The sequence below is a fragment of the Molossus molossus genome, unplaced genomic scaffold (genome assembly GCF_014108415.1).
Source record: "Molossus molossus isolate mMolMol1 unplaced genomic scaffold, mMolMol1.p scaffold_m16_p_15, whole genome shotgun sequence".
In the NCBI taxonomy this organism is placed as follows: domain Eukaryota; kingdom Metazoa; phylum Chordata; class Mammalia; order Chiroptera; family Molossidae; genus Molossus; species Molossus molossus.
Genome location: NW_023425350.1, coordinates 39,103,785 through 39,129,314, shown reverse-complemented (window position 1 = coordinate 39,129,314; position 25,530 = coordinate 39,103,785). Strand labels below are relative to the sequence as shown.

At 36.0% G+C, this 25,530-nt stretch overlaps 1 protein-coding gene across 24 annotated transcripts in view; it reads left to right on the top strand.

Moving 5' to 3' along the window:
* Positions 1–25,530, top strand: part of CCDC88A (coiled-coil domain containing 88A) — a 133,239-nt gene that overhangs the window by 29,022 nt on the left and 78,687 nt on the right. For 11 of the 24 annotated variants that reach the window (XR_004959753.1, XM_036263598.1, XM_036263596.1 and 8 more), the window contains exons 3-9: positions 3,602–3,710; positions 13,466–13,535; positions 15,477–15,535; positions 17,519–17,598; positions 21,305–21,395; positions 21,743–21,826; positions 24,442–24,582. Coding sequence is in view for 23 of the 24 variants with exons in the window: in XM_036263598.1 (XP_036119491.1) it covers positions 3,602–3,710; positions 13,466–13,535; positions 15,477–15,535; positions 17,519–17,598; positions 21,305–21,395; positions 21,743–21,826; positions 24,442–24,582 (634 nt within the window). In the remaining variant the exon portion in view is untranslated. Of the gene's footprint in view, positions 1–3,601; positions 3,711–13,465; positions 13,536–15,476; positions 15,536–17,518; positions 17,599–18,868; positions 18,930–19,574; positions 19,615–19,781; positions 19,822–21,304; positions 21,396–21,742; positions 21,827–24,441; positions 24,583–25,530 lie in introns of those variants that run through there. The other 13 variants (XM_036263603.1, XM_036263600.1, XM_036263599.1 and 10 more) reach the window with 8 other exon arrangements.

Genomic DNA, 25,530 nt, shown 5'->3' with positions numbered 1-25,530 from the left:
CTCTATTTCCGTGATCACTGTCATTTATGTGTCTGTTTCTATTGACTGTTTCCATTTTCTTTCCTAGTCATGAATCATATTTTTTTCTTTACATGTCTAGTAATTTTGTATTGTATGCTGGACATTGTAAATGTTACATTGTAGAGTGTCCAGATTTTGTTTTTTAAGGAGTGATGAGGTTGTCAAGTTACTTATAATCAGCTTGATCCTTTCAAGGCTTGTTTTTAAGCTTTGTTAGGGAGGTTCTGGCATAGATTTTACTTAACTGCTAGGTTAGTCCTACTTCTAAGACATGACTCTTCTGAGGTCTCTGCTGACTGCTCTAAGTATTTATCAAGGTCTCTCCTTCACCTTGGCTGGTCAAAACTGGAATTTTTCTCTGCATTTTGTGACCTTTGGGTATTATTCAGCATAGAGCTTTCCTGTACTTGTCCTCTGCCCAGCCTTGTGGAGTTTTAGGATATATATGCACAACGTATTATTTGGCCGGAATCTTTAGGATATATTTTTTGGAGCTCTTTGTTAATATAGCTTTCTGGTCTCTGATATTTTTTTCTGAAAATTTTAGTCATTTCAGTTTCCTTGAACTCCAAACTTTGTCTCCTCAAATTCTGTGAGACTTGGGCTACCCCTCCCTATACCTCATTCTGGAAAGTGCCATACTGCTTCACCAGAGAGGGCCTAGCTAGGGATTATAGCCTTGTGCTACCTGCAGTCTAAAGCCCCAAGACAATTTTTATATGTATTGTCCAGTTTTCTAGTTCTTTATGGCAAGAGGACAATTTGGTACTAGCTTTTTCTTTCTATTTGATATTTTAGCTTAGTTTGGTTGTATTATTTTATTATGTAGTAATATGAACAAACTCAGCCTTGATTATTAAACTGATCCAATGTCAGGGATTGACATTGTCAGCATGGTCACATCACAAAAGGATCAGTATGTTAGGAGTGCTGGCAAGAGAATAATAGTTAAACTAAAGTAAAGTAACGTAAATTAGTTCTCAGTGTATGGTTTGAGGATCCTTTCAGAGGGTCCAGAGTATTTTCTTCCTTCTACATATCTGGGTGAGGCTGGATTTTCTTCATATGTGTGAACCAAAATAACATAAACAGTAGTTGAATGCATGAACAAAGATGAGCATCAGCCTGTTTTGAAGATTTGTAAAAGCAGGAAAACAATGTCACTCTGATCATTATTTTTATTTATTTAAAATTTTTATTTTTTAAGATATTTAAAATGTACCTAGTAATGAGTTGATATATGCATACATTGTGAAAGGATTTCCACTATCTAATTAATTAACATTTCTATTACCTCACTTTTTTTTTTTAATCCTCACCTGAGGTTATTTTGCCACTGATTTTTATTTTTTTTATTTTTTTATTTTTTTAAATTTTTCTTTATTGATTTTTAGAAAGAACAGAAGGGAGAGGGAGAGTGAGAGAGAAACATCGACGTGAAAGGGACACATCGAGTGGCTGCCACCCGCACAACCAACCAGGGCCGGGGACAAACTGCAACCCGAGGTACATGCCCTTAGCGGGAACCGAACCCGGGTCTCTCGGGACCGCAGGCCGACGCTCTAACCGCTGAGCCAAACCGGCCAGGGCATGCCACTGATTTTTATATAGAGTAGGAGAGCAGGGCTGGGGAGGGGAGAGAGAGAGAGAAAGAGAAAGAAACGTCGATGTGAGAGAGACACACATTAATTGGTTGCCTCCTGCACCACCCCGACGACGGCGGCCAGGGATCAAAACTCTGAGTGTGGCTCAGTGGTTGAGTGTCGACAGTGCACCAAGAGGTCGCCTGTTTGATTCCTGGTCAGGGCACACGCCCAAATTGTGGGCCTGGTTCCCAGTGAGGGGCATGCAGGAGGTGGCCGATCAATCTTTCTCTCTCTCTCTCTCTAAAATCAGTAAAGCAAATTTATTTAAAAAAACAAAACAAAAAACAAACTGAGGTACACGCCCTTCACTGGGAATTGAACCCAAGACTCTTTGGTCTGAGGGCCGACACTCTAACTGCTGAGCAAAACCAGCCAGGGCAACTTACCTCACATTTTAATCTTTAGTGTGTGTGTGAACATTTGAGTTCCACTCTTAGCAAATTTCAATTATATAAGACAGTATTGTTGACTGTTATCATATTTACAATAGATCTTCAAACTTATTTATCTTATAACTGAAAGTTTGTACCCTTTTACCAACATTTTTGTATTCCCTTCACCCCTTCAGCTCCTGGCACTTTTCTGTTTTTATGAATTTAACTTTTATTTTTAGATTCTACATATAAATAAAAACAGTCTTTTTCTGTCTCATTTAGCATAATGCCATCAAGATCCATCCATGTTGTTGCAAATGGCAGGATTTCCTTCTTTTACATGGCTGAATAATGTGTGTGTGTGCATATGTATCAGATCTTTATCCATTTATCTGTTGTTGTACACTTAAGTTGTTTCCATATCTTGGCAGTTGTAAATAATACTGCTATGAACGTTGGGTTGCAGATACAATTTGAGATTCTGATTTTATCCCTTTGGATATATACCCAGAAGTGGGATTGCTGGATTATACAATGGTTCTATTTCTGACTTTTTGAGGAACCTCCATAGTGATTGCACCAATTTACATTCCTACCGACAGTACACAAGGGTTCCCTATTCTCCATATACTCACCAACACTTGTTATCTCTTATCTTTTTTTCAAATATTTTTTCTTTATTGATTTTAGAGAGAGAGGAAGGGAGAGAGAGAGAGAGATAGAAACATCAGTTGGCCGCCTCCTGCATGCCCCCCACTGGGGATTTGGCTCACAACCTGGGCATGTGCCCTGAACGGGAATCCAACCAATGACCTCTTGGTGTATGGGTCGATGCTCAACCACTAAGCCACACCGGCTGGGCTGTTCACATATACTCTTCATTATCCAGTGAGAAGATACGACATTAATTGGTTATTAGTCCATAGTTTATATATATATTTTAATCCTCACTGGAGGATATTTTTCTGTTTATCTTTAGATAGAGTAGGAGGGAGGGAGAGAGAGAGACAGAGAGGAAGAGAGGGAGAAAATGGATGTGAGAGAGACACATCAGCTGGTTGCCTCTGGCATGGTCCTGACCAGGTCCCAGGACGAACCGCAACCAAGGGGTGTGCCCTCAATTGGAATGGAACTGAGACTCTTTGTTCTGCTGGCCGAGGCTCTAACTGCTAAGCCAAACCAGCCAGGTTACATTCTTGATTTAAATAGATTTATTTTGGATTATGAAAAAATATATATATATACACTCAAGGAAATAAGAGGTTATTTGTCCCAGGAAGTTAGAGGGACAAAATGAGAATGAAGGGTAACATCTGATTTATGTTTCAAATTTATTTTGCTCTACTGTCCTAGAAATATCAGATGCATTTTTATTAATTAGAAGCACAGAATACATTTCAAGGTAATCACCTGTCCTTTTGGATCTTCTCTTTTAATTTAGATGAATGTACAACTTGTTTAAAGAAAAATGTATTATATGATTAGTTTTAGTCATCTATAGGTTGATGGGTATATTTCAGTATAATTTTAATTTAAAGTATTTTTTTAAATTTCTTTCAGTAATCCTAAATCAGAGAGTCAGAGAGTAAATAAAAAAGTCAACAACGATGCCTCACTTAGAATTCATAATCTATCCATTTTGGTGAGACAGATAAAATGTTATTATCAGGTAAGTGGTTCTTTTAAATCTTGTATTTTGATAACTGCTCATATATTCGCATTTTGGTGTTATTTAGTATCAATTGCCTAACATATACTAAATGTTTATGATATACCAGATACTGGTCTGTTTCATGGAGAAAGAACAATAACATATTCTTTTTTTTTTAAATCCTCACCCAAGGACATTTTTGCATTCATCTTCAGATAGAGTGGGGGGGGGGGAGGAGAGAGAAGAAACATTGATGTTCAGAGAAACACATCGACTGGCTGCCACCCACATGACTCCAAACTGGGCCCGGGAAGAACTGCAACCGCGGTACGTACCCTTAGTGGGAACTGAACCCCGGACTCTGGTCTATAGGCTGACACTCTAACCGCTGAGCCAAACTGGCCAAGGCAAAATAGTCTCTTTTTATACAATATTAGCATACAAGCAAACACTTCATTATTACCTGATTTTATAAGTAATTATTGTATTTCATGAATTTTTTAAACTAGTTCTCAGTTTCCTGGGAATTTGCATAGTGCTCAAATTATGCCTTTTAAGAGTGTACTTTTTTTTTTTTTTTTTTTTAATTAACCCTCACCCGAGGATATTTTTCCATTTTTTGTTCAGATAGAGTGGGAGGGAGGGAGAAGAAGAGAGAGAGAGAGAGAAACATCGACGTGAAAGGGACACATTGAGTGGCTGGCTGCCTCCTGCATGACCCAACCAGGATCGGGGACAAACTGCAACAGAGGTACGTGCCCTTAGTGGGAACCAAACCTGGGTCTCTCTGGACTGCAGGCCAGCGGTCTAACCGCTGAGCCAAGCCAGTCAGGGCAAGAGTGTACTTTTTATTGTTTTTGGTTTTTTTTACTTAAATTGGATGCATATTTCACAATTGAAATATGTGCATTCTCAAGGTTATCAGTATACCTCTAAGAATTGCTATAGCTGCATCATACAAATTTTAGTATGTTTTATTTTTTAAATGTTTAGTCTATGAATAATTTTTGTTATGATATATTTTTTCAGTTATGAGTTATTTAGAAGTATGCTTTTAGATTTCCGAAAATATGGTATTTTATAATGACTTTTTTTTGACATTTGTTAAAAATCACTTGGCTTGGCCCTTGTATATTGTCAGTTTTTATTCAAGTTTCATGTGTACTTGAAAGAGATGTGTGTTCTTTAATTATTTGGGTGCAGAGTCAGAGCAGGCTTGTTTGTTAATTGTATTGTTGAAATCTTTTGCAGTGTGATTAATTTTGTCTCTTAATCTATCAGTTATTGAGAAGGATGATTTGAACTATTGCATTATGATGATAGGTTGGTCTAGTTTTCCTTTGTACACTTTAAAGTTATGTTACTGGATGTAAATGAGTTTAAAATTGTTTAGTTATTAGAAGGATTATACCATTTATCAGCAATTGTTTCTACCTTTTATTTTTGTCTCCCGGTTTAAAAGTTTTTCACTCTACATCTGTTTCTTTAGAGGCCACTTTCAAAATATTACCTTTCATATTTACCATAGCAAAGGCCAAAATTAATCAGTATCTGTACTCTTTTATGAATAGTACTATGACCTTGGAATGCTTTAACGTCAGTCATTCCCCTTTGAATTTTAAGGTGTTACTGTCTTGCCTTTTCCTCCCTCTCGTTTTCTTTCCTATCTCAGACCTGCCTTTAGGGATCATTTTCTTACTGAAGTGTATCTTTTAAATGTTTGTTCAGAGAGGGCTTGTTGAAAGTAAAATTTTCTCAGTGTTTATTTGTTTGAAAATGTCTTTATTTCACCCTTGTTCCTGAAAGATAGTTTTGTTGAGTTAACAATTTTCCCCTTCTCTTTTCTTCTTTCTTCTTTCTTTTTACTTCTTTCTTCTTTCTTTTTTCTTCTTTCTTCCTCCTTCCTCCTCCTCCTCCTTCTTCTTTACATAGAGTGGACAGGAGGGAGGGGGAGAGAGAGAAACATTGATGTGAGAGAGATACATTGATCAGTTGCCTCCCACACAACCCCAACCAGGGTTGGGGATTGAACCTGCAACCCAGGAACATGCCTTTGACCAGGAATTGAACCCTCCACCCTTCTGTCCGAGAGCCAGTGCTCTAACTGCTGAGCCAAACCAGCCAGGACCAGATTTTATTCTTCTTTTTCTGGATTCTTTACTGTTCTGGAGAAATCAGCTATCAGGCTAATTTTTGTTCTTAGGTTAAACTGTCATTTTTCTCTCCTGGCTGCAAGATTTATCTCTTCTAATATTGACTCTTTCCTGTTCTGTTGTTTGATATACTTCAGATATTTCCATTACATGTATACCAGGCTTTCCTAACTCTGTCCTGCATGTTTATTAATAAACTTTCTTTTATATTATCAATCTTGTGCTAGATTCTGAGAAATTTTTCAGGACTACCTTTTCAGTTTGTTAATTTGCCCCACGTTTGTCAGATCTCCGTTTAATCCACTGATTAATTTTTTGTTTTTTTTATTTTTTTTAATCCTCACCCGAGGATATTTTTCCATTTTTTTTGTACAGATAGAGTGGGAGGAAGAGAGAGGAAGGGAGAGAGAGAGAGAGAAACATCGACGTGAAGGGACACATCGAGTGGCTGCCACCCGCACGACCAACCAGGGCCGGGGACAAACTGCAACCGAAGCACGTGCCCTTAGCGGGAACCGAACCCGGGTCTCTCTGGACCGCAGGCCGACGCTCTAACCGCTGAGCCAAACCGACCAGGGCCCCTTTTCTTTTTATTAATCTAAGTTTAAATACCCGTGGACTAATTTAGGTCTAGAAGTGATTGAATATTGTAACATTTTATCATCATCATTTCAGATATTTAAAACATAAAATATCACTGTGGGTTGAAATTCTCCTTGTACCACTCTCCTATGCCCTTCTTTTAGAATCATTTTACCAAACCCTCTCTGCCTGCACCCATGTTTCATATTCTTAGATAAAATGTTTCTAAGGCACTTGTGGAGTATCTTCAGAAATGTCAACCATATTATTTACATGATTAATTGATTTGCTAAAATTACTTTTATTCTCATATATATAACCAAGACAGACATGGCTTGCTTTAATATGATAGATTTCAAACGAACAAAGTCCAAATCAATGCACCTGTTAAATTACCTATCTTTTGGAAATACCAGTTTTTTTCCAAAAAGTCTTTCTAAAGCTATTAAAAATATAAGTGTGGGGCAAAAACAGATTTACAGTTATTTGTATGGAAAAAAGTACATTAATCAATAAATAATATGAAGATAAACTATGTGTTTCGTGTACTTTTGCCTCACCCTGTATTTTTATCTTATATACTCCTAAGAAAAAGTATTTGAGGTAAAATATTTGAGTACATTTTGAGTATTCAGATTCACAAAAGGAAAGTGAATTTGGGTAAGTTAAAATTCACAAGTATATTTCTCCAGTTTTTTCAAATGGGTTGGTAAGCATTGATGTCATCTTGCAAAAATGATTCCTAGGGAGGAAGGAAGAGTGACACAATCAATATCTTAAGATGATTGTTAGTGGAAGGAATTAAATCAGTGTATATTTTCATTAACGATAGGTAAATTTAAGTGTCAGTATTCTTCCTTTGTTTTTATTTTAATGAATTAGAATATGTAAAAGCTCCGTAAAAATTGTAATGTTACTGAGATTTCTTCTGTGTTCCACTAGCTTTTATTGAATGCCAAGGCATTAGTGAACAGGGCTCCTCATGGAATTTACGATTCTAGTAAAGGGGTAATAGAAAAGTAAATAAAATTGTTTTGATTGCGATATGAAAAGGAAAGTGAAGTAGTAATATGAGTTTTTGAGAGAAGTAACTGGTAGAGGGATAATAGACAAATAAATAACAAAATAAGTTTGTGATAAGGACAATGAAGTATTAATGTGAGAGATCTTGAGAGAAATAACTGGTAATAGCAGATTATCAGAAAGTTTATTAAACACTTTATTAATGTTTAAGTGGAAATTCAGATCTTTCCAGATAATTCTTAGATCCATAGCAAGCATCTCTTCTCGTCTTACAAATAAATATTTAAAAATTTTCAAGTCAGGAAATAAGTAAATTATAGCTATAAAATTACCTAGGCTTTTTTTTTTCCTTTTGCTTTTTTAAAAGTTACTTTTAGTTCTATGAATGAGGGAGAGATAGTGAATTTTATTATCAAAGTTTACAAGTAAAAATCTTAGCGCAGTTTTAGAATCTCAGCAGTTAAATGTTTGGTATGACTGCACTGGCTGCATTTAAATAAATACTAAAAGAAGCAAGGTGGTTGTTTAACCACCATTAAAATAATGATCTGAATTTTTTGAGTTCCACAAAGAAAAGGACACTTTACAATTAGGAACTTCAAATTTATTAGGAAGCTTTTGCATTAATACTAAAAATAAAAACCAGGTCTAGTATCATTAATGGTGCATGGGTTGACGCCCAATCACTGAGCCACACCGGCCAGGCTGTACGTTACACTTGAAATGCTTTTTGCCCAGCCAGTGTGGCTCAGTGGTTGAGTGTCAACCCATGCACCAAGAGGTTACCAGTTCGATTCCTAGTCAGGGCACATGCCCAGGTTGTGGGCTTGATCTCCAGTCGGGGGCATGCAGGAGGTGGCCAGTTGATGTTCTCTCTCATCGATGTTTCTATCTCTTTCTTTTCCTTCTCTCTCTCTAAAATCAATAGAGAGAAAAAATTTTATAAATGCTTTATATTCATTCCATCATATTTTTGACACTTTGGTTAGATGTTCTTTCTTTTTAATGCCATTCATTTAATTTTTTTTCTATAGCCTCTTAACTATGGTAAAATAATTTTTTTTTTTCAAATCTTTATGGTTGGATGTAAAATGTATTACAGATGTTTCACATTTTTCCCCCATTGATCCCCTCCTCCCCCCTCCCACCCCCCTCCCACCTTTTCCCACACTATTGTCTGTGTCCATTGGTTATGCATATAAGTTCTTTGGTTTATTTCTTCCCACCCCCCAACCCCTTTCCCTTTGAGGTTTGTCAGCCTAGCAATGAGTTTGTGCTTCTTAATCCCTTCACCTTTTTCACCCATTCCCCCAACCCCCTTCCCAACTGGCAACCAACAAAATGTTCTCTGTATCTATGAGAATGTTTCTGTTCTGCCTGTTCATTTTGTTTGTAGATTCCATTGTTGATAGATATGTATTCATTGCCATTTTGTTTGTTCATACATTTTATCTTTTTCTTCAAAAAGACCCTTTATCATTTCATATAATAACGGTTTGGTAGTGGTGAACTCCTTTAACTTTTTCTTGTCTGGGAAAGTTTTTATATGTCCATCGATTCTAAATGACAGCTTTGTAGGATAGAGTAATTTTGGTTGTAGGTTCTTGGTTTTCATCACTCTGAATATTTCTTGCCACTCCCTTCTGGCCTGCAAAGTTTCTTTTGAGAAATCAGCTGACAGCCTAATGGGAACTCCCTTGTAGGTAACTAGCTGCCTTTCTCTTGCTGCTTTGAAGATTCTCTCTTTGTCTTGAACCTTTTGCATTTTGATGATGATGTGTCTTGGTGTGGGCCTCTTGGGGTTGATCTTGTTTGGGACTCTCTGTGCTTCCTGGACTTGTATGTCTGTTTCCTTCACCAAGTTAGGAAAGTTTTGTTTCCTGCCATTATTGTTTCAAACAGGTTTTCCATTTCTTGTTCTCTCTCTTATCCTTCTGGCACCCCCAATATGCGAATATTGGCACGCTTGAAGTTGTCCCAGAGGCTTCTTACACTATCCTCATTTTTTTGGATTCTTTTTTCTTTTTGCTGTTCTGATTGGGGATTTTTTGCTTCCTTATATTCCAAATCGATAGTTTGCTCCTTGGATTTACATACTCTATTATTGAAGCTGTGTAAATTATTCTTTATTTTAGTTAATGCCTCCTTCAGTTCTAACTGTGTATCCATGATTTCTAACTGGTCCGTTTTTATGCTCTTGAGGCCCTCCCTAAGTTCACTGAGGTTCTCACTAAGTTCATTGAGCATCCTTATAAGCAGTATTTTGAACTCAGTATCTGTTAGGTTGCTTATCTCCATTTCGCTTAGTTCTTTTCTTGGGGTTTTGTTCTGTTCTTTCATTTGGGACCTGTTTCCTTGTCTCCTCATTTTGGCTGCCTCCCTGTGTTTGTTTCAGTGTATTACTTAACGAGAGGTATGGGGCTTGCTGAGTCCAGATGCTGCTCGTTTGAAAGAATTTTGGAAAAACCTGAAGCAGGATCCAAGACCAGCCAATCCTATGGTTAAGCAAGTGGCAACAGCTTGGGTGGGCTTGAAAGTTGAGTGGGGCGGGGCCTCAGGGAGTCACCAGGGCGGGGCTACCAGTGTGAGCCCGGTCGCTGGAGTCCCAGATATGGAGACTGTCTGCTGCCCCCGGGAAGGGCTCACCAAAGGAACAAAGGCCTCTTATAGCACGTTTGTCCCCGAGGAAACCCCCTGTCCAGCCCTCGCTCCAGTGCCAAACAGCTCAGTTCTTCCCTGTATGTCTATGGTGCCCCTCGAGCTGCCTCCCCTCCAAGCTTAAAGGGAGAGAGTCCGATAAGTCCGTGCGCGGGCCCTTTAGGGAGCAGCCTGGGGCTCCAGCCGCTTCAGCTTCCCTGAGCCTCAGTTTCCGCTGGTTTTTCCAGCCAGAAGTTATGGGGACTTCTCTTCCTGGCACTGGAACCCTGAGTGGGGCACCTGGTGTGGGACGGGGACCCCTCAGTCCTCAGGAAGGACCTTCCCAGCCGCGGGAGCCTCCTGATTTTTATCCGCCACACTTGGGTGTGGGACCAGCCCGTTGCGCTGCCACGGTCAGCCCTACCCCTACCCCTCGCGCTGCCGCCCCTCCTACCAATCTGGATGTAGCTGTTTTTTTTTAATTCCGTAGTTGTAGGACTTCCATTCAGCTTGATTTCAGGCGGTTTTGAATGATGGTTGTTCTGTAGTTTAGTTGTAACTTTGATGTGGTTGTGGGAGGACACGATACCGTGTTTACCTACGCCGCCATCTTGACCGGAAGTCTGGTAAAATAATTTTAATTCTTTTCACTAGTAGCACAGATAAGAGGACATATACAAATAGCAAGATAAATGTAATTATACACATAACATGATAATGTAATTATGTTTGAATTTAAAAAAAAATTATAAGAATCTCAAAGGAGCTTTTTACTCAATGTGTGTTTTATGAAAGGGACATGAACCCAGACCTTGGCCAAGTATTGTTTAACTTCTTACTGTAAAGAAGGTATTATGGATAACTTACAGAAAGAAGGAGAAGCTTAGTTTAAGTTATCTTTGAATAATAATTTAATAATGTCTGTGTTTGGCACAAACTTTAAGTAGTCTTTCTTATAGTGCTTTAGCAACATGAGCTTTAATTCACAGAAACTTGCATATCAGTAAAAAAGTTTTTTAGATGGTCAACTAAAAATTACAGTTGATATACCATTTTTATAGAAAGGTTCTGCAAAGCCAACTAAAACTAATAGGCATGAAATTACTTATAGTATCTTTAAAAGCAACTCTACTATTATTTTCTTATTAACATACTATCTGCCATTTCTGTCTAGTTTTGTCTTTTTTGTTTTGTTTTTATCCTCACCTGAGGACCTTTTTTTTTTTGCATTTATCTTCAGATAGAGCGGGGGTGGGGGGGAGAGAGGAAATATCGATGTGAGAGAGACACATTGAGTGATTGCCAACCACACGACCCCAACCAGGGCCGGGGACAAACTGCAACCAAGGTATGTGGCCAGGGCGGTGATTGTTTTTTTAATACATCTTTTCTATTTATGATTTCTTTTAAAATTTTTTTCTTTATCGATTTTTTTTTTTTAAGAGAGTGGAGAGAGAGAGAAACATTGATGAGAGAGAACATCGATTGGCCGCCTACTGCCTTCCCCTCACTGGGGATTTGGCCCACAACCTGGGCATGTGCCCTGACCAGGAATCGAACCAGCAACCTCATGGTGCATCGGTTAATGCCCAACCACTGAGCCATATCAGCTGGGCTATTTATAATTTCTTTTAATATGTGTAGTGACAGTCCTGATAATTTTGCTTTGAGGCAAGGAAACTAAATATTATAATGAATAAGAAATTTATTCCATTAAGTCCTTTTAGCTGTCACACAGCTATATCATATTCTATCTTGACAGAACTGGCTTTTAACTGGAAAATTAATTTATTAAATATCCATACTTAGTATCAATCCTTAGAGTAAGTGATTTTAGCAGTTTTTTAACACTTTCTTAATATTCTTACCTGTACATCTAACATAATGCACACACACACACACACACTTGAGTATGTACTTTTCTTTGTAGGCATATTTTTGCTGATAGTTCTTTAAACAGTAAATATAATGCTGAAGAAAAACTTTTAAATACATACTTATAATTATACATAGAAGGTTAACTTTTATAGTTATTTGCCTTCCCATCATACTATTTTACATTTAAGAATGATTCAGAAAGAATTGAATACTTACAAAATCATATTCCCCAGTAACTAGTTAATGTCTGACAATGTAGTGAAAGTCAAGACTCAGTTATTTCTGTAATCTTGCAAAGATTCCATAATAAAACGTAACACCCATGAATCCTGTACTTTAATTCATCCCAGACCATTTGTAACGTGTCATTGTTAGTGGTTGAAATGACAGACACGCTGTGTTTATTTCCTCAAAGAAGAGGTAGTATAAACAAAAGATACATACTCCATGCATTATCTAAAATTAGTAATTTGAAAACATCCAGTTCTTTCTGAATCATCTTACACATTCAAAATATGTATATATTATTTTTGTTTATTTATTTATTATTTTAAATTATAGTTTCAGTATTGTTTTGTATTGGTTTCAGGTGTAGTGGTTAGACAGTCACATACTTTACAAAGTGATGCCTCTGATATTTCCAGTACCCACCTGGTACCATACATAGGTATCACAACATTATTGAGTATACTCCCTATGCTGTACTTATGTATATATTCTTGTCACTAAAATTTTGACAGAAGTCAAAGGAAGAGAAACATCTATTGTAAATAGAGGAGAAAAATAGTGATTCATTGAGGAAGTGGAGCTCACTCTCATGAAATGATCATAAGACAGGATATTGAATAAAGCAATTAGCTTTCTTAATTTTAATATCAGTTGATGTTTTTAGTTCCCTCAGAAAAGAAACAAAAAACCCAAATGAGTACATATACTTAATTTTTTATTGAGAAATGTTTATCTAACACCTAAAACTAAGATTTCCAAATAAATTATTAGACCAGTTCAATTTGAGACTTATTTTGTGGGCATGTTTTAATAACTTAAGTCTATCTGATATTATAATTTAGTTATTTAATTCATTAACTTAAAGTTACAAAAGATTTAAGGAACCTTAGATACATTTTTTCACATTTATTTTTTAAAAATTTTTCTTTATTGATTTGAGAGCGAGAGGAAGGGAGTGGGAGAGAGAGAGAGAAATATCGATGAGAGAGAGGACATTGATTGGCCACCTCCTGCATGCCCTTCACTGGGGATTTGGCCCACAACCTGGGGGTGTGCCCTGACCAGGAATTGAACCAGTCATCTCTTGGTGCATGGGTCAATGCTCAACCACTGAGCTACACCAGCCGAGTCACATTTATTTATTTTAAAGAGCTTTTTAATTTTGCAGTGTAGCATACCTACAGAGAAGTATACAAGTCACAAGTTATAGCTTGTTTAGTAATTGCCTAGTCAATGTTACCCATATAACAACCTTTGGGTATCTTTTTATAGGAGACTTTGCAGCAATTGATCATGATGTCATTGCCAAATGTTTTAATCATGGGCAAAAACCCCTTTTCTGGTAAGTATTAATATTAGCATAATGTTATAGTAGTCTTTGCCTTTTGTAATACTAGAATGCTTACCCAGATCTTGCTTATTTACATCAACAGAATAGATTTTTCATTATTCTATAGGGAAAGTTAGAAGTGATATTCCATTTTATAGAGAGAAAATAAACTCAGAATATTTGTAAGTTGCAGGTGGAATGCATTTTACATTGTCCGATGTTTTTTTGACTGTAGCAAATTGATAGTTTTCTGTGATGAGTTTTAGTGTCTCATTATAAACAAGGATAGAAGATAATGTAGCTATAGGCTTCAAGGAACATAACCTTAGAAAAGAAGTGATTCTGAAATAATTTCTAGGTTTCTTTTTATATATCTACTATTTACCATTGCCAAAGTTTTTTTATTTTAAGGTTTTACTGATTGATATGTTTTAGTTTATAAGTATAAATTAGTTCTGAATGCAAAGGTGAGAAGCAGTTTTTAGATCACTTAAGTTTTTTGTTTTTTTGTTTTTCAAAAGTTTCTGTACTTTACTGGATTTTAAATGTGACATGTTTAGAGTTCTAATTTTTGAGTAATTGGCGAAATTAGCAACTACCTAACCATTTCAACAGTGGACTTATTCTAACAGGCTACATGTAACCCAAATAAAGTGTATCTTCTCTATACCCCACCCTCACCCTCAGTCAAAACAAGAATAAAACAAAAATAAAAACTAAAATCAAACTGCTGCTTTTATTAAAGAAGCCACCAATTAAATGGGGGGAATTAGGAGTTTAGACGATCTTTATAGAGATATTCTGGCATATTTGATTGTACAAATAAAGGATGAAAAAATATTTTGTATGTAGAATGGGGTTATTTTCATTTTTACATCTATTTAGTAATTACCTACCAACGAGGGACCAAGAATATAAAGAAAATGGTCTGTGTTTTGGAGGACCTTGTGTTTTGGTAAGAGATACAGATTACTGGGAAATTATGTAAGAATTAGTATGAAATAGAGATATGTAAAACAGTTAAGGCACATAAAATATGGAGCTATTATTTATTCTTCAAGTTGACAGATTAGTGAGGGTTGGTGGTTAGATTAGAGAAAATGACACACAGGTGTTACAGCTGTGCCTAGGATTATGTAGAGGGATGAGGGAGAAGGGAAGAAAGACAGGTAGAGTAACAGAAGTTAAGACAGTTTGTAGGTATTTATATTTGGGGAAAGGTGATTAGTGTGGCTAAGTAGGTTGTTTCATGGAGAATAGGAGGAAATGTTTGAAAAGAAAATTTGGACTTTATCATAGACCAGACTGGCTTGATGGTACAATTCTGGCCCAAAGAATTGACTTTGATTGTTTGCTGAATGTTTTAAGCAAATCTGAATTGAATTGGACAGCAAATGTGCTCTTCAGTTCTGTTATAGACCATTACTTTTATCCAGCCTGTTACATACATTTATTTTACCCATTTCACTGTAACTGCAAGATTTTGATCCTCATGAATTTGCACAGTGGAAAGCCATTTAAATTTTACTGGCAGATGAATCATTTAAGATGTGTTTTAGAAAGAAGACAATATAAGCTTAAAAGAAGCCAGACCTGTAGGAAGCATTTTGGCTAACTTTGTGGCATGTCTCCATATCAGCAGTTTATTCAGTATGCTGGTATAATATAATCATTTATGGAAAAGTAGTGGATTTATAGGTAGCATACTTTATTGCACAGAGCTTTGAAGCCTATTTTATCTATACTGTAGCCCTTCAAAATTGAGATCCTTGCCAGTTTCTTCTGCTGTTAACCACATTGTGCATACACAGAGTTGTCATTCTGAATTTTCCACTGTACTTACGTTCTTAATCCTTTAGTTAATTTGTGAATGTTACCTATAGAAGTACTTCTGTTATATAAGAGAATTGCACTAAAGTAAAATGTTGTACTTAGCTACTGTTTTTATTTCAGAACAAGGCACAGAAGAAGTAAAAAAGTTGCTTTTACTCTTACTGGGTTGTGCAGTTCAGGTAAGTTTAAAAACTTACTTATTTTTTTTAGGCTCTGGTTTCTGAAAGACTTAAGGATGGGCCATTGCTTTTCAAGGTCTGTGTTGGAGATTTTTAAATAATTGTATAAACTTGTAAGGCGAATTTGAAGAAAAAGACTTGCTCTGTTATTTTATTTCAAATTTTAGTTATATTATCAGATAGGCATATCATTTAAAATCTTTAATTATTCTTTTCTTTATTCTGAGGCTTCTAAGGGCCCCCAAATTTTCAAGTTTCCTTAGAGGAACCCTTAAAAACCTCTCTCAAAACATCCTTATGATTAATGCATGCATGTGTGTATGTTATTAAAGGAAAGTGGGAATAGCAATCTAAAGGAGGCAGGAATTATGAAAAATGTTTTAGGGTTATTGTTATATTGCCCTTTTAATCTGTGACTAATAGTAGTAGCTATGATTTATTGATAATGATACCTTATATAGGTTTTCTCATAGTATCTCTTTTTAGATAAGGAAATTGGTGTTTATGTAGGATGATATTTAAGTTATCCAAATTAAAACACTTGTGAACTATTAACAATTACATTGGAACTGCAAGTGTAAACTGGGACTGTCCCAGACAAAGGTGGTTGCTCTAGATTTAGGTCACATTATTTTTTTCCCTCACCCGAGGACATTTTTGCATTTATCTTCAGATAGAGTGGGAGGGAGAGAAGGAGGAAGAGTGAGAGAGAAACATCGATGTGAGAGAGACTCATCTACTGGTTGCCACCCACACGACCCCAACCAGGGCCGGGGACAAACTGCAACTGAGGTACGTGCCCCCAGTGGGAACCGAACCCGGGCCTCTCTGGTCTGAGGGCCAATGCTCTAACCGCTGAGCCAAACTGGCCAGGGCTATTTTTTATTTTAACTTTATTTTTTTTAGAGAGAGGAAGGGGGAGAGAGATAGGAGCATCAATGTAGAGAGCTATATCGATTGGCTGCCTCCTGCACGCCCCTTACTGGGGATCTAGCCCACAATCTGGGCATGTACCCTGACTGGGAATTGAACTGGGAACTCTCAGTCTATGGGACAACGCTCAATCCACTGAGCGATGCCAGCTGGGCAGTGTCATATTGTTAGTAGGCAAAAGAGTTGAGATTCAACTTCAGTCTGATGTTTCCTTTAATCAGCCAATGTTTGGATGAGTCATCACAATATTACTTTAAATTAAAAACAAAATTGTTATTTTAGAGAAAGGAAGAGCAAGAGAGAGGGAAACACTAATTTGTTGTTTCACTTATTTATGCATTCATTGGTTGATTCTTGTGTGTGCCCTGACCAGAGTTGAACCCACAACCTTGGTATATCAGGACAATGCTCCAACCAGCTAAGCTACCCGGCCAGGGCACAATGTTACTTTAAACTATCTCAATTCTTTGTTGAATGAAGTATTCATAGAGCAGTAATGTGACCACTAGTAATGTTTTATACACATATACCAAAAATTATATATCCTAAAGAGTGTTGACTTTTAGAGTTGACTGTGTGGGAGCTGTAGATACAATGTATATTATTAAAGTTTAATGCTGTGAAATGTACAGGTGTTTATTTCATAATTGATAACATTAGATTAAATATAGTGTTTGTAGTCATTGCCATTCTTATTTGGTCATCAGATTCTGAGTTAGAAACAGCCCTAAATTATTTACAAACAGCTTTTTGTACTGTATTTGCTTTTAAAAATACCCTCTATTAGTGAATGTTACGTAAATTTAGATAACATAGTGACACCATACATTTGGTTGTTACTTCTGGTTGATATTTAGTTGTTTTTGCTGGTTACTAAAACTGACAGTGGCAATGGTGCAGAATCAAAGTCTTTTTAAGTGAAAGGTGTAGGGAAAGCCTGAAGTATTAAAGAAACCATCATTATTGCCATCTGTAAGAGCAACAAAAGAAGATTATAAAATCTAAGCTGCTTCCCACCTACCTTAATATTTTCTATAACTCACATGATAGTATCTCAGGTGCTGCAAAATGAAAAGGATGACATGGAAATATGATTCTTTTTCTAACAAACTGAATAAAGTATTTGATAGGTAAGCAAACCAGTGGGTGTTTCCTAAAGAAATTTACCAAGAATTTTTTGCATTTGCATGACTGTTGATGTTCATGTCATTGTACTTTATTACTGAAGTAAAGCAGAACTATGTAATGGGCCTGTTTTTTTTAAACAACTACTTAATGATGCCATGCTAGAAATCACCAGTTATCATGTTAGATATGTACATTTCTTCTTATTGATTAACAGAACTAAATCTACATAAAGCAAAATAATATATACATAGACCTATCCTTGTAAGGATCCTATCTCCTAAAATAGTTTACATTAATGTTAGTATGCAATTAAAACAATGTTAAATAGTCTTAATTTTTTTCTATTAATATGTCAGCTGTTATGATCCCCTATACTTTAGATTCACATAATCTGGGGTTTATAAGGTAGACATTATTTCAAATGGTCTTTGGAAAAGGGAGGAAGAATATTTGAGGGGTTTAAGGCATAAGAGAAAGCACAGCATGGGAAAATTGTGTAAAAGAATAATTATATAAAGATGCATCTGGCCCTGGCCAGTTTGGCTCAGCGGTTAGAGCGTCGGCCTGTGGTCTGGAGAGACCCGGGTTCGGTTCCCGCTAAGGGCACGTACTTCGGTTGCAGTTTGTCCCCGGCCCTGGTTGGTCGTGCGGGTGGCAGCCACTCGATGTGTCCCTTTCACATCGATGTTTCTCTCTCTCTCTCCCTTCCTCTCTCTCCCTCCCACTCTATCTGTACAAAAATGGAAAAATATCCTCGGGTGAGGATTAAAAAAAAAAAAAAAAAAAAGGGTTAAAAAAAAAAAAAAAAGATGCATCTGTATGACATTGTAAAGTAAGCTAGAAAATAGAGGTTATTCTTTTATTAATTTTTAAAGTTTTTAAATTACAGTTTACATTCAATATTATGTTGTATTAGTTTCAGGTCTATAGCATTGTACTTTACATATACTTTACAAAGTGTTCCCCCTGATATTTCCAGTACTCACCTGACACCATACATAGTTTTTACAATGTTATTGGCTGTATTCTCTATGCTATACTTTACAACCCCGTGACCATTTTGTAACTATAAAATAGTTCAGTCATTAGTGTCTTTATTCTTATTGAAAATACTATAGTGTATTTCTTCTATAGTGTATTTTTTATTTTATTATTTTAGTATTCAATAGCTTGTTTTGGATGCTCTTTCTTGTATTTTAGTATAATTTTTCCACATAAGTCTGTCTTCTTTCTTTCAGAAGAGAAAGCACTGAGAGTACAGTGAAAATATGAGGAATTTGAGGAATAATGATTAAGAGTATAAACTCTCTGGTGGAAGATACACAACTTTCGGGTTAATGCAATTCTCCTCCCCTCATCTTCTCACCCAAATAACTTTTTTGTTATTTTCCTATATTTCAGCTTTTATATCATATTCTTGGCTATCATGGTTAGGAATCAATTACTATAATAGAGATAGAAGTAACTTGAGTGCCCATAACACTTTAAGAACTTAAAAGAGAGCTTAATTTTAAGTGAAAAAACAATTTGCCAACAGTTTGTTTTCACAAGAGTCTTTGTTAGCTGGAAGTGAAACTTATTTATATATCTTTTTTTTTTCTTTATTGATTTTTTAGAGAGAGAAGAAGTGAGAGGGAGAGAGAGAAACATCAGTGATTGGCCACCTCCTGCATGCCCCCCACTGGGGATTTGGCCCACAACCTGGGCATGTGTCCTGACTGGGAATCGAACCAGCGACCTCTTGGTGCCATGGGTCAATGCTCAACCACCGAGCCACACCAGCTGGACTATTCAGTCATCCCTCCCCACTTTGCGCTTTGACTTTTGCAGCTTCACTCTATCGTGGTTTTTTCAAATACATTCATTAAAAAGTTGATCGAAACAGTGAAAATGATACAGCACATGCTCAGTTGTCTGAGTCAATCATACAACCCTGTATTACAATTAAAATTAAAATTACTGTACATATGCATTGCAGGCCTATGTATTCGAGCACCCCAGGAATCCTTCAATGCCAGGTATAATCGCTAGAGTCTGGAATGGATTAACCGCGATAAACGACAAACGACTTTGACTGTATATCTATTTTTTAACACCAGACTTTGTTTTTACTGGAGAGAGAGAGAAGATGAGACAGACAGAGACAGAGACATCAATGTGATCACAAAACACTGATCAGTTGCCTCCTGTATGCACCCCAACTGGGGATCAAACCTGAAACCTAGGTATGTGCCCTGAGTAGGAATTGAATCCCCCTGACCGTTTGGTGTACAGGCCCACACTCCAACCAACTGAGCACACCAGACTTTTTAATGCTCTAGAGCTGGGCTGTCAATACAGTAGCCGCTGGCCATGTGTATCTATTAAAATTATAATGACAGGAAGGAGTTTCTGTTTCATTTAGATTGAAGGCAGACAGGTATGGCAGTTGAATTGGGGGGCCATCTCTTCAGTGAGTAATTATAACCCAGCCATTTTATGTATGTATGTATGTATGTATGTATGTATGTATGTGATCCTCACCTGAGGATATTTTTCCATTGATTAATGTTTAAATAGAGTGGAAGGGAGGGAGGGAGAGAGAAACATAAATGTAAAAGAGACACACCGATTGGTTGCCTGCTGCATGACCCCAACTGGTGCCAGGAATCAAACCTGCAACCCAGGTATGTGCCCTTAACCGGGAATTGCACTCAAGACCCTTTGGTCTGTAGGCCAATGCTCTTAACTACTGAGCCAAACTGGCCAGGGCTAACCCAGCCATTTTTTATGCTCATTAGCTCAGAAACTATGCATAGGTTAATATTTTTGAAAGCTTTAAATTAAAAATTGGGGTTACCATACTTAAAAAGTTATACATGCTACAAATATACTATTATAGTCATTCTTACTGGGCCCATCAAATATTACTTATAGACAAAATTTCTTGTCTTTAAATAAATTTTTGTTTCATCTCCTAAATTTTGACTTTCTTTTCTAGTCATAACTAGGAATTGTACATTCCTGGTAACTTAATTTTAAATATTATATCATTTTAATAATTTTGTTTTTACACTATATAGAACTTTCTACATTGATGGGATTGTGTTTAAGTTAAATTGTATGGCAATAGAAATAGGATTTTATGATTTGATGTAATAAATATGTAAAGTGTAAATCAGAACCTTGCTAAGTTGCTTAATGGTCAGAGAGTTAATTTTTCTTTTTGTGAGTATATAGTCTTCACTAGTGTTCAGTAATTGGCCCAGGAGATGCCACTGAGCTAGACAAGGCAGTGCTAGTTATTTTGTATGCGCTTCTCATTTGGTAGCTGGAAGAATACAATTATGTTAACAGTTGGATTGCAGTATAAGAGATGTAGGGGGGGGGAGGCAAAGATTCAGATAAATGTTAAACTGTTATTTAATACTGTTTGGATAGAAAAAGATTGGGTTTGCATTTTAATATTATTAATTTATATAAAGCTTTAAAAAAGTTAAACAAATGCTGCCTTTATTCCTCTTGATACATGTGTACTTGTATATATACATTTAAATTTTGCCCCTGGTAACTTTGTTATGCTATAAACAAATAAATATTTATTGTATTACCTTATAAATGTTGAACTGGTACACAAAAGTAGGCTTCTTTTATTAGATTGATAGTATGAAGATGTGAGAATGAATTGTAAGCTTGAAGTAAAAATTGCTTAAAATTTTTTTTTCCAAGAAGAAAGGCTGTGTTGTTTGATGTTAGCCAAAGACTGACTGAGCATTTTGGCTGTATTCCGAATTCTGCCACTGACTCACTGTGTTTTTTGGCAAGTAACTTATCCTCCCTGAAACAAGTTCTTGATTCTTTACTTCTCTGTTTGTAAAGTTAGCATAATAATATTGTACTGACCTCAGATGGGTTGTGTAATGGTTTCCCACTTTAGAACTTTGAAGCATAAAAATGGTATGGATTTTCAATGCCTAGCTCTTTAAGTAAATATTTCTAAATTGTCTTTTTATTAGGTAAGTATATTAGAGAGACCATTTAAATGCAAAATAAAACAAAACCCTCATTGTACTGTTCAGAACATGTCCAGTCTTTTTACCTTGATGAGTTTTTAGTTATTTATAACATATAAAGTATTAATGATCATTTTATTCATTTTTTTTTTAGTGTCAGAAAAAAGAAGAATTTATTGAAAGAATTCAAGGTTTAGATTTTGATACAAAAGCAGCAGTTGCCGCACATATTCAAGAGGTAATAACCTGTGTACAATTTTTATGAAGCTTGTGGTGTGTTTGTTTATGTATCTCCAGAGTCATAAGATAAGCAAGAATAAATCAAGGTCAAATATAGATGAACCCTGCTTTTAGACAAATTGTCTTCTCTTTAGAGATAGTTTCTTTATAAACCATCTTATATGTGGCATAGTGCTAACCACAAATGTACTGTTGCCTTTATGCAGAGGGACATAGGCAAACAGTGTTATTTGAGGAATGAAGTATATGTCTTTGTTAGCACAGAACGAATAGTATTATAAATGGAAGCAGCAGAAAGTGGATCATTGCATGTAATTCAAAATTAAAGTGAGGTAAGATGATAACTGGTATTTTGTCATTTAGTGATTTTCCTTTGAATGAATGGACACAGCACAATTTTTATTGAAAATATTACTTGAATTATAAATACATTAGTGATTTGTAACATACATATAAAAACTCAAATCTAGTATACATATTGTGCAATGTCAAATAATTTAAGTTATATAATTTGTTAAGATTGCTTTTTAAAAATGCTGTTCCTGCATCTATTTGGACTTGGTCTTTTAATCTCGTGTACTTTACAAGACTTCTTAGAACTAGAGCATGTTAAATTTTGCGTGCTGGTTAGAAAGAGAACTATGGAAAGGTAAAGGAGAGAATTTTTAAATAGTGAAAATTGGTAGTGTTTAAAATATTATGTATTTAAATATTTTTCTTCCATATATCATCTTTTATATTAGTTGACATTCATAGAGCCCAGCTTTCTTGTCAGTAATATTATTGTCAACAGTATGCATAATAGTACTCTATAAGATATAGTTTTATTGGTAGTTTCCCCTTGTATATGTTTTGTTTATCTATGCTAGCTTTATTGCTTGTATTTTATTTTGAATACAAGTTACTAAATTTACCACTGTTCTTGAAAATGTTAGTTTTGCTGCTTGTGAAAGTTAAAGCAAAATATCAGAATCTGCCCTGGCCGGTTTGTTTAGTGGTTAGAGCGTCGGCCTGCAGTCCAGAGAGACCCGGGTTCAGTTTCTGCTAAGGGCGCATACCTTGGTTGCAGTTTGTCCCCGGCCCTGGTTGGTTGTGCGGGTGGCAGCCACTCCATGTGTCCCTTTCACGTCAATGTTTCTCTCTCCCTCTCTATCCGAACAAAAAAAAATGCAAAAATGTCCTCAGGTGAAGATAATAAATAAACAAACAAACACCAGAATCGTGAGAAATAGAAAGCAAGAACTAAGTATTTTACTTATATAACTTCCATTCTTTAAAAAACCTTTATATTGGGAGTTCTTTTCTCCTAATGTTCTGTGATGGTGTCATCTTCAGAACCTATAACGAATTAGCTTTTCAAGTATAAAAGTACAATAACACATATCCTACATGATTAAAAGGCTTTTAATTTTGAATCCAAGTACATTTAGTATTATCTAATGAAAAGTTAAATTGATTTTGTTAAAGCAGATAGACATATCAATGTTACCTTTCTTTAGGAATGCCTTGAATTAAATATCTTATTTTTTTTAGTTGACCGAAGATGATTATGCTAAGTGAAATAAGCCAGTCAGAGAAAGATAAATATCACATGATCTTACTTATGTGTGGAATCTAATGAATAAGATAAACTGATGAATAAAATAGAATCAGAAGCAGGGAAACATGAAACCCACTGATGAATCTCAGAGGGAAGGGTAGAGGGTGGGGCAGGAAGAGATGAACCAAAGAACTTATATGCATTGTCCATGGACACAAAATAGGGTGTCGAAGGCTTCGGGGGGCAGGAACCAGGTGGGGGAAGGTAATAGGGGGAAAAAAACAGGACATCTGTAATACTCTTAACAATGAAGATTTAAAAAAAAAAGAAAATAAATGTACATTTATTTAAAGATTATATTTTTAAAAATAATTTTTAGGCCCTGGCCGGTTTGGCTCAGTGGTAGAGTGTTGGCCCACGGACCAATGAGTCATGGGCTCGATTCTGGTCAAGGGTACGTGCCTCAGTTGTGGTTCGTCCCTGGCCATGGTTGGGGTCATGCTGGAGGCGACGAGTCGATGTGTCCCTCTCATGTTGATGTTTCTCTCCCCATCTCTTCCTCCCTCCCACTCTGTCTGAACAAAACTGGAAGAATATCCTCAGGTGAGGATTTTAAAAAATAAATAAATACAGCTCTGGCCGGTTTGGTTCAGCGGTTAAAGCGTCAGCCTGCAGTACAGAGAGACCTGGGTTCGGTTCCCGCTAAGTCCACATACCTTAGTTGCAGTTTGTCCCCGGCCCTGGTTGGGTCGTGTGGGTGGCAACCACTCTAAGTGTCCCTTTCATGTCGATGTTTCTCTCTCTCTCCCTCCCTCCCACTCTATCTGAACAAAATATCGAAAAATGTCCTCAGGTGAGGATAAAATAAATATATACATACATACGTACATAAAAATAATTTTTAGTAGTAGCCTTTTCATCATTTATTAATTTTAAATGTTTTTTAAACATTGTATTTGCTTTTTATATTTTTATTATATGGGACATGATATTTGAGCTAATGTGCTAAAATGAAATAGATTTTTAAGTATTAGCCATTTTTTAAATTATTTATTTTGGTTGCTTTCCTAAAGGTAACCCATAATCAGGAAAATGTGTTTGATCTGCAATGGATGGAAGTGACTGATATGTCGCAGGAGGAAATAGAACCACTATTGAAAAATATGGCGTTGCATCTAAAAAGACTTATAGATGAGAGAGATGAACATTCAGAGGTTTGTAAATTTCTTTCAGTGTATTACCAAAGTTTGTTTTCCAAAAAAAAAAGAGAAAAGTAGCATTCAGAGGTACTTTAGAATTGATATTTTATTTATTAAAGTACTGTATGTCTTTTTTTGTGTGACATAGGAACCAGAAAGGACACATAAGAGCCCCAGATTAGACAAATTTAAACAGTAAATTAGTAAAAAGATTGCAGTTAGGGTTTATTTTCTCCTTTCCTTTTAAATTATTATTCTGATTTTGTTCCTGTGTGCTTTTTAAGTCATCCCCATAGCCCAGCAACAGTGCAAAAGTGTGAAACTGAAAGTATCGTTGATGTAAGTGGAAAAATCATTGCCTTGAAGCATAAGAATTTGCTTAAGGATAATTTTTTAGTTTTATTGCCACATGAGGTTGGAAAAGTCAGTGTTAATAAAAGGAGAATAACAGGTGTTCTGAATAAAATGTCCCACAAAAGTTCTCAAATTTTTGTAGTCGGTATAATGAGGTGTGATTTTTAGAAAAGTGAATTATTATAAGCTCTTTAAGACAGTACTTTGCTTTTTAAAAAGAGGAAAGTTGCTCCAGATTTTTTGCCTGCATTCTCTGAAAGCAGCTTGTAATTTTTAGAGGAGTCTAGACTTCAGTGCATGTGGTGGTGAGTAATATTTTCTTAATATCAGACCAAAGTACTCTGCCATTTAGGAGAATGTGTAGCTTTGATCATTTGTTCCATTTACATGGAGATAGTTTTGAGCTGATTTATAGAGAATTTGATTACTCTTGGGACAAATGAAAGACTACATAGAAGAAATTCCTAAAGATTTATTTTTCTGATAAAATTTTCATGTCTCTTTAGAGAATATTCAGTTCTGATGAGAATTTTCAGTTTTTCTTCCGTCATTGGAGAAGAAAATACAGGAAATAAATATTTTAGAACAACAATTAAATTTATTAAAAAA